A 10005-nucleotide genomic window follows, 5' to 3' on the forward strand; every position below is an offset into this window, starting at 1 on the left:
CACAGCTGACTGTGATGCTGCTACCCAGATTGGCGTTAAGTTAACGCATAAGACAAAGGAAATAGGATGGACTTAGTTTTCAAAATTATGGTTTTGACGCGTAAACTAACCAAACTTACTGTGGTAGTGGAATATGGTTGCATTCGCGTCAGCCCTAATTAGGAAGAGTGAGACGACCTTAAAAATGTACCTCGGTGACAATATTTGTTTTGGTTGAATACAACTGTGTTTAGAACAAGTAAGTCACTAGAAGTCTTTTTTCTGATATTATATTTTTACATGACATGATACAAATGCATTCTGGGGCGTAGTCATAAATAGCTTTGCTACTGTAAATTTAAAGAATCAGTATCATAAAAAAAATTGGCAAACTTATTATGTAAACGTAACACATCTTTGATGCCCCTACCGGAAGTAGTGCGCCCACTATCGCTAGCTTAATTCAAGTCTTAAATGAGCAGTAGGACAAATCACAATCGTCAGAAAGTACAAGGTAAACAGTGCATTATTTTTTTAGTACGCATTAAGTGCTAAGTGTGCTTTTTTGTTGTTGTGTTTACTGGTGCGATACGATACGATATAAAAGCCAACAAGGAGCTGTGGCGGTAATTCAAACAAGCTAACGCTACATTTAGAAACCAGAGATAGCCCAGTTGTGTACGTATGATGACGGAGAGATGACGGAAAAGATGATGAGACAAACTAGAGGATAACGCATAATATAACGTTTTCTCTATAAAGTTCTCTCCCCTTTGTGTTAAAAACGTAGTATTTGTCAAATTTAAACGCAAGTCACGCCAGTCATTATTTCTTGAATAAACCACTTGTGGTATAAAAGCTTGTTAGTTTAAGTGTATTCGAGAACATTGGTGTCGTTAACTGACTTGCGTACAGGTGCTCAATTAAGCAACAATCCAGTCAACCCGTGTACGGAAAGAACGGTATGTTTCAATACTTCCTGGTTGGCCTTCAGAACTCTTGTTTGCTCTTGTCAACGATGCGAAACAAATGTTTAAACGCTCTTTTGACAGAATGTGGCCGTCGACGCGACTACGTCAATCCCTCTTTCAGATTTGCCAGCAGTACATTCAAAATGTCATCCCCGTTTACACAGGTCTCAAAGGTCCTATTTAGATGCAATAAACCATTACAGCTATTCGACTGGACCATAGTGTCAAAGCCTTTAAGAATTTTTAAATGACTAATACGTAAATAATGCACCAAATATCTTATTTTGGATTGTATATGTTAGACTGACACTGTAAAAAGAAATAATTCTTATGATTTGTACTCTTTTGGTTGTGTGTGTGTTTTCTCCAGTGTCATGTTTCCCAGCTGGAGACGGTTTAGGGATGTGGACCTCTTTGCAGACCGATCTGAGGCCATCACAGAGACTCTGTCCCAGGCCATCAGAGCTGCAACCTCAGAGGAGCCAGATGCAGACAGCAGTGTGTTGTTTGGCCAAATGAAAGGCAATGTGGTCGGCCTCAGATACTATACTGGAGTGGTGAGCATCAATCAGAGGCATTTTAATGAACTCCACTGACACAGTCATGTCCTGGCCAAGTCTGTCTGTCTCATTATCGGAAGTGCTATTTAACCCACTTACAGCACATTTGAAGACTGAGCTAGAATCAGTTACAGTATAACAGTAATAAAGCAGTGTAATATTATCTGTGTAGTGTCAAATACAATGACTGATAACCACTCATACATAATGTAAAGGTCAATTTTAGCTGTGTTTTGTTCTATAATCTGACATGGTGATAGGGTGAAGTTGTTAATATATAACACAGATGGGTTAAATATATTTAAGATACACAGCAGACTTGGAGAAAAAAGGATCGCTTTGCAATAATAAATGCCTTATTGAACAGCATACAGTTGATAACAAAAGTCTTATTTCTTCATATATCACAAAAGGATCAAATATACTTACGATTTTTTGCAGTATTTTTTTCAATTTTTGTGCCTCTATTTATTTTTTTGGACAGGTCAATCCTGGCGAAATGGTTGGTTTGGTGCGAGAGCCCCATAATCAATATGATCGCAACGCAGTGATGGTTACCAATATATATGGCAACCAGGTGGGACACATCAAGAAGGAGCTGGCAGCAGCCATGGCCTACATCATGGACAACAACATGGCTAAAGTGGAGGGGTGAGTGCCAGACTGGGATATTACAATGAATGCTATTTCTGTAGCTCATCTTCACAAAATTCAGGTAATTTGCTCCATTAAGTTGTATGCAAGTCGTATAAAGCATTATTAAACCATTATTTAAAACCCAGAAGGCAGAACTTCTGCATAAACACATCCATGTGTGCTGTTATATCTGTTTTAGGGTTGTGTTCTTTGCCACAAAAAATAAGTTCACTATGCCCGTGACGCTGTCATTCTGGGGAAGAGAAGAGAACAGAGAAGCTGTGACGCAACACTTGGCAAACCATGGTTTCAAGCTGAACACGCGTGAAAATATACCAATAAGTAATCATTCTCACTCACTTCCTGATGCACTTCTCTGGCTGTCATTGAGATGAGCTCAGGCGATCACATTTCTTTCTCTCGTTCCTGACGAGAGCCCTACCCTTGTTTGTCTCTGTGTTTGTCGACATGTCTGTGGTTTCAGGTACAAAATCAATCCATTATAACAGTCCAGGCGCTTTTATGCAGGCATCGAAAAAAGGTGCGACCATCTCACTGACCCCACAAGAGGTAATGTTCTTTTAAAGTATTTGTTACTGTATAATATGCGTACAGCATGTGAGTAGGAATAGAAAAACACAGGTGAAATCACAGAAGTTCCGTTATTTTGTATAATTTAGGTATAAAATTTCGGTGCAGAATGTGTTTGGGGAAATCAGTCATCAAGTGTTGCTACAGTATTCTTATAATATACTGTGTTACTATAGGCATGACAATACATTTATGTTTTTTTAAGCAATTTAATCGTAGGAAAATTGTCAGCAAAGTAAACACACAATGCTGTTACATTCAGGTTACTAAAATTGGAATCAGAAAGAAAAGTAAAATGAAATGAACCAATGAATATTTGCATGTTATTGAAAAAAAACTATAAAGCGCTGTAGAACATCGATACAGTAGGGTGATGAAAATATCACAATATTTCAGTTTATTGATATTTTCTTACACCCCTGGTGTAATCTGGTTTTTAACTGTTGTCATATATGTTTCAAACAACATCTTTTAATTTACTTCATTTTATCTTTTTTGTTTGTTTTTTTAGATGAAGAATGCTTTTGATAATTTGTTTGAGGGGCTGATGGAAAGTAAAGACGGGGAGCAAGAGGCAGCGAAGGTTTGTGTTTCATTTTTCTGCATTTTGTTAATACGTGGAAATATTCTTTTCTTCCCATGGTTCTTATACTAGTATTGTCTAAAATGTCTTTTTAGTGTTTTCAGTTCCAAATCCAAAAAGCAAAATAATTTTAAATGTCTTTTTATTGTTTTATTTACAATGTTCAGATGGACAAAATACAAAAAGGTACAAACAAATATAAAAAAAACTTGTCTAGAGTAAATGTCAGAGTAATTAGAAAAACAGCATGATCAGCAAAGTAATTTAAATTTAGTCAGGTACATAACTAAAGCATAATTTGTGAACGACACCAACTTTTTTTTTTAATTTCAAAAAATCTTTTTTCTTATCTTCTCCATAGTCTGTGAGCACTCCTCTTCTGCTGCACCAGAAGCAGGCGCTGTCCTGGATGTGTGCTCGTGAAAACAAATCTGGGCTGCCGCCCTTCTGGGAGAAGAGAGGAGAGCTGTACTACAACACCGTGACGTGTTTCTCTGCCAAAGAAATACCAGCGAGGGTTCGTGGAGGAATCCTGGCAGATGATATGGGGCTGGTGAGTGAGTGACACATGAGAAGTTACCACTGAATCAAACTGAGCAAACCGTGTATATTGTCTTGGTATATTGTTGTATCGTTGAATTTCTTCTGCAGACACTTTAAAAACACACATTTTTGGTGAACAAATCCCAGAAAAACTATATCAAAGATCATAGACCAAAAACACTACTCCTCCGTCTGTGCTGATTGGTCGTCTGCACTGGAGCTAAACACAACTATCAGGATTCAAATTCTGACCCCATGTATGACTTATACTGGCAAGACTCAAGACCTGGCTTGAGCAAACTATGGCCCGGGGGCCTGATGCGGCCTGTTTGACTTTTTAATGCAGCCTTCCAAACTTTATCCAAAATATATTATTAATTTATATGATCCTTATACTTCAGCCTTTTCCCTGTGATGCCCACATTCCCCCAGTAAACAATACAAATGAAGATAATAATAATAATCATAATAATAGAGCCTTTCAGAACGATTAAGGACTACAATTCATAAAACATAGTAAAACAAAGCTCAATCATAGTAAAATAAAAAATAACAACAATAAGGCTTGTGTTGGTGTGAGAGTTGTGGTAGGCTGAGTTTGGAGCTGGGACACTCATTGGTGATATTTGTTTAAATGTGTTCACTACAAATAAATAAAAAGATTTTAGAAGTGAAAATCTTTCCATCATTTTTTTTTTTTAACTCTTCAGGGAAAAACCCTGACGACCATTGCTCTGATTCTCACCAACTTCCACAATGGAAACCCTCTGCCCGTGGAGAAACGTGTAAGTGTTTCTATTTCTGCTGCCGTCGCCCTGGTCTCTGTCATTGGTACACAAGTAAAATTATAATAAAGTGATTGTTCTACTTGTCTGCAGACGGAGGGCTTTTCACCTGTTAAAGCTCAGACCAAATTGGAAGGCACATACAGTAAGACCTTAGATGATCACGTTACTGCGCGTTACGTGTGGAGGAAGAAACATACAAGTAAGAAAATTCAAAGCTGAGTTGGATCTTTGTTTCAGGTAGCAGTGGTGTGGAGGTAGGAGGTGAAGTTAGTGCTGCAGCTGCTGATCTTCTGTCTTCAGGCCTGTAAGAGGATTCTGAGTTCTGAAATAATGATGTCTTTGGTTTCCAGGATCCTAACTCTGATTTGTTGTTCAGTTTTCAGGCAGATGTGATCTGTGATGACAAACCAGAACCAGAGAAACGTACGTAAGAGCTGAGAAGTAGATTCTTCTAATTACTCTTCACATTTAGTTGGTTCCCTGTTATTATGGACTGTTGCTCTAATGACTTTCAGCCACAGATAAAAGCAAAAGAAAGACAACAAGCAGCAAGAGGAAACCTGCTAACGGTAACGTCCGTCTGCTTTTGGTGTTTGTACCCAACAACGCCTGCATGTTGAAGCACATAAAAACAGCAAAACCCTCTGATTTTGATCTAAATAACTGACTGACTTTTATGCTGGTGTCTAATGCTGTACATCCAGCAACCCCTGTTTTGCTGGAGGATCTGGACTTTGCCGCAGCTCTCGGTGCCTCAGGTTCAGACGTCATCCCACAGAAGAAGAAGAAAACCGCTTCCAAAAAGGCTTCTTCCACTTCCAGTGAGTTCTAACGACATCTTAGCTCTAGTTCAGAGGGAAGTCAAAGACCTGGAGTGAAAGTCTGTGCCCCCTCTACCTCTCTGTGTGTTTGCAGGTGTTGAATCCTCTGTCCCTGAAAATGCAGACGAGCTGTCGGCCAGAACGACTCTCATCATCTGCCCACTGTCTGTGCTCAGCAACTGGCTGGTAGGAGCTGTCAGTGATGTTGACCATGTTGTGAGGTTGTCCTTCTGAATTCACCATCATGTGTTTGTTCTATCTGTGCTCATGTGTTCTCGCAGGACCAATTCGAGCAGCATGTGCGTTCCAATGTAAAGCTTAACGTCTATCTGTATTATGGAGCAGAACGCAACAGGTCCCAGAAGTTCCTGTCCGCCCAGGATGTGGTGATCACTACCTACAATGTTGTGTCTGCGGACCATGGGGTGAGTCAACGTGGGTCAGGGTTATATGACTGCAAAAGTGCCTTTAATTTTAAAAATGGCTTTCATTGTATTGACAAATGCAGGCCAATAGTCCTCTTCACAAGATCAACTGGCTGAGAGTGGTCTTAGATGAAGGACATGTGGTCAGAAACCCAAACGCTCAGATGAGTAAAGCTGTGCTGGGTCTGAAGGCCAGTCGACGCTGGATTTTATCAGGTATGTTCCGCCTAAGGATATTATGGCCCCAAAACTTGAACTCTAGCTATTACAATGTGCTGTAGTTTTCTGAACATGTACTTTTTCAGTGTAACCACAACTCCTGCTGCAGGTACTCCGATCCAGAACCATGTGAAGGACCTGTGGATGCTGCTGGCCTTCCTGCGCGTGAAGCCCTTCGACGTGAGAGAGTGGTGGAACAGAGTGATCCAGAGACCGGTCACTCAGGGCGTCAGGAGCGGTCTGCAGTGAGTTCTCACTCAAGATGAAGTAGAGAGAAGAGAGTGAAGTAACTTGTGAGATTGTAGAAGCATTTTGTCACACTTTTTTTTTTTTTTTTTGCTTTTGTCTTTTGTTTTAGCTGGAAGCAAACAGTAATTTTTTTTAATATTTTTTTTGACTCTGTTAAAGAAGGAGTGTTGTTTTAATGCAATATGAATGAAGAAAAAGTTATGGAAACACTATAATTATAATTAAATAAATATTACTAAAATATATATTAAAATATAGTATTATATTATATACTATATAATAATAATTATAATGTAAAAAACATAATGAAATAACTATGTTTTTACCAAAGATGTTGTGACGGGCTAACATTCAGAAGTAATCAATCAAACGTACTGCTGACGTTTTGTGACATAATGTGCTGCGGACCACTCGCCAAATTCTTAGAAATGTTTGCAGAAACCTCCAGACTCTGGTGAAGTGCATCACCCTCAGACGCACCAAGAGCAGTAAGGTGAACGGGCGCCATCTCGTGTCACTTCCCGAGAAGTGCGTATTTGTGGAGCAGGTGGAGCTGAGCCAGCAGGAGAAAGAGGAGTACGAACTGGCACGGAATGAAGGAAGAGACGTCATCCGCAGGTCTGTGCGCTAGAAGGCTGGAAAGTACCGTTAGAGTCACGTGACCATGTTGTCGACACACCTGTTGAAATGATACTGTTAACATTTGTACTGGTTTGTATTATTTTGTGTGTGTGTGTAGATACGTGGCAGAGGGAACAGTGATGTCTAACTACGCTGATGTTTTGTCCATTCTCATGAGGCTGAGACAACACTGCTGCCACCCTGACATGGGCAAGGCTTTGACTCATTCAGATAAAGGTGCAATGTTTTTTGTTTTTTTTTTCATTTTAATGAATTGGGTTTATTTGTATATTTGATTGTTCAACAACACAATATCAAAAGCATGGGTCTCAAAACCCCTGGCCCGCAGGCCACTTCCAGCCCACAAACCACTTGTGGCTGGCCCACACTAGATGTCAGTCTAGTGTGGGCACTGTCATGGGCCTCCCCACTAACAACATAATAAATGGTTTTCATAATAAATGGGCCTCCCCACTAACAACATAATAATTTGGTTATTCAAATGTAATATTGTAATATTTAATCTCCCTCCAATGAGATTATAGCAGTAGTGGTCACAGCATACATGACATTTACCTCATGGTCATCCAGATGAGGCAGCGACACCATCGGAGCTGCGGGAGCGTCTGATAAAGAAGCTGCGGTTGGTGTTGGCCAGCGGCTCTGACGAGGAGTGCGCGGTGTGTCTGGACTCTGTCTGTCTCCCTGTCATCACTCACTGCGCTCACGTTTACTGTCGGCCCTGCATCACACAAGTCATCAGCACTGGGAAGGTAAATGGACTGTCGTCAGCATAGAGTACAATACACTCCACTCCTAAGGACTCCTTCAGTGTATTCATTTTTATCTGTTTCTCTGTGTGTACAAAGGACAACGCCCGCTGTCCGCTCTGTCGAAGTGAGATCAAAACCAGTGAGCTGGTGGAGTTTCCACCAGAGGAAACAGAAGGAGACGATGGTACGAGCTCCTGTCAGTGGAGGACCAGCTCAAAGGTACAATTCAATACAATACATTTACAAATATATGCATATGTAAATATATGTATTTCATCCCTCTTGTTGTTTTAATATATACAGTAGAAATTAAAAAATATTGTTAGTACCTTGACTCAAAAGCTACCACTGTGTGGCGCTGTGGATTATCCTTACATGTCCGGTGGTGCTCCTTGCAGGTACAGGCACTGCTGGGAAACCTGCTCAGGCTCAGACATGAGGACGGCAGCATCAAGTGTTTGGTCGTCTCTCAGTTCACACGTTTCTTGACCATACTGCAGTCTCCCCTCAGGTGAGGGATACAAATACACAGTACAGTACCTAAAGGATTACTGTTCCTACAGCATGTATTATGTTGGTTCTACAAGGAACACAAGGTCCAGTTTTTCACAGAGACTTTTGTCTTGTATTCTGGTTCATTTTTCGTTACAATTTAAATGCACCCTCCATCATCCCCTCCCTGCAGTTAGAACTAAAACAAACTCCCTGGCTAACCATAAGCTATCGCTAACTTATCAGTTAAAAGAAGTTTCAAGTGAGTGGCTTCATTCATTCGAGATACAAGATTTTTCTCCTTCAAAAATTCTGACGCTAAACATAAAAAAGAGTTAGACCGTTCTTGACTGGTTTAAAAGCCACAGACACACCGTAAAGACATGTCAGGAATATCTTTCGGTTCATCGTGTTTCCCTTTTCCCGGTGATCGTCTCCATCAGAGAGCACGGTTTCAGCTTTGTGCGTCTGGACGGAACCATGAGTCAGAAAAAACGAGCTCAGGTGATCAAAGACTTTCAGAGTGCCGACGCCGACAGTCCTACAATCATGCTGCTGTCACTCAAAGCTGGAGGGGTGGGGCTTAACTTGACCGCAGCCTCTCACGTGTTCCTCATGGATCCTGTAAGTACCAGTTTTTAGATCCTTACATATAAAAAGTTTCTACAGTCAAGTAAACCCAGATGATGTGCAGGGCACTGATAGTGTATAAAACATTGTGTATGTAAAATATACATGTACATACATCTATGTATGTATTATAATACTGTATATACATGTGTATGTATGAATATATATAAAATAAAAAAGTTGATATTGTTAAGAAGTATTTAAGTGATGGTTCTAACGTTCATAATGTTTGGTCAGGCATGGAACCCAGCTACTGAGGAGCAGTGTATTGACCGCTGCCATCGTCTGGGGCAGAACAGAAAAGTCGTGGTCACCAAGGTCAGAAATTTGGACTCAGCATCAATTAAGTTAAATCACATTCTGTAGTAGTTAGATAGTTTTGCATTTTGGAAACATTGACTTTGTATGAGAAATGGACTTAGTCACCACTGTTAGCCATAAGTCCAAAGTGAATGTTGTTCTATGAGAACATTAGGTCACATATTTTGAATCTCTTCTTCAAAAAACATACAATTTCAGTTCCTATTCTATGTTAGCCACATGCTGTCCTAATATATCAGTTTTATGTGTCTGTTGTTGCAGTTCATTGTGAAAAACTCCGTGGAGGAAAACATGGTGAAGATCCAGAAGAAGAAGCAGGACCTGGTGGAGAAAACGTTTGGCTCCACAGACACAGACAAGTCAAGATCTTATATAGAGGACGTCAAAGCTCTGTTAGAGCTGTAGATGTTCTACTGCACACTGTATCTGAATCATCACCATCACCACAGATGACCTCAGGTCACTCTTCTATCTTTTATTATGGTAACCTTTTTAACCCAGTTCATTTTCTGTATTCCTGTCAGCAGCAGTGTTCCTGTGACGTGGCACTGGATTTGTAAAGAGAATGTCTATGTTGTTGACAATATAAGATTTCTAAAAACTGCTTGGTGTCATGTGTATGATTCTGTGGCATCTAAACCCACCTGGGACTGGAAATCACATGACTGAAAGTATGACATTTTACTGTCCAAAAATATCTCGTCCAGACATGGACAAACTACGGTCTGTCAAGCACTGGTACAAGCTATGGGAAAGACTGATGTCAATCCTTCTGTTTCCTGCATTACAACGAATCGACTGTA

The 10005-nt window shown here is 40.2% G+C and overlaps 1 protein-coding gene across 5 annotated transcripts; it reads left to right on the plus strand.

The window, feature by feature from the left end:
* Nucleotides 1–96: 96 nt before the first annotated feature.
* Nucleotides 97–9806, plus strand: hltf (helicase-like transcription factor). 5 transcript variants are annotated; one of them, XM_008310527.3, is made up of 25 exons: nt 97–238; nt 1321–1507; nt 1995–2161; nt 2346–2488; nt 2631–2716; nt 3249–3320; nt 3682–3873; nt 4574–4648; nt 4742–4793; nt 4889–4955; nt 5028–5074; nt 5167–5220; nt 5356–5472; nt 5567–5658; nt 5754–5897; nt 5981–6113; nt 6226–6361; nt 6804–6983; nt 7105–7223; nt 7578–7759; nt 7856–7978; nt 8158–8270; nt 8695–8875; nt 9119–9199; nt 9464–9806. In XM_008310527.3, exons 2-25 carry the CDS (start codon nt 1325–1327, stop codon nt 9605–9607), a joined length of 2883 nt encoding a protein of 960 aa, XP_008308749.1. In that variant the 5' UTR covers nt 97–238; nt 1321–1324; the 3' UTR covers nt 9608–9806. The 5 variants fall into 5 exon arrangements, with proteins under 5 accessions (XP_008308749.1, XP_008308742.1, XP_016891132.1 ...); XM_008310520.3 differs by lacking the exon at nt 97–238 and adding an exon at nt 362–493; XM_017035643.2 differs by lacking the exon at nt 97–238 and adding an exon at nt 362–493 and having other exon boundaries at nt 5173–5220.
* Nucleotides 9807–10005: the final 199 nt, after the last annotated feature.

Source organism: Cynoglossus semilaevis, chromosome 1 (genome assembly GCF_000523025.1).
Source record: "Cynoglossus semilaevis isolate Cse_v1.0 chromosome 1, Cse_v1.0, whole genome shotgun sequence".
NCBI classification, from domain to species: domain Eukaryota; kingdom Metazoa; phylum Chordata; class Actinopteri; order Pleuronectiformes; family Cynoglossidae; genus Cynoglossus; species Cynoglossus semilaevis.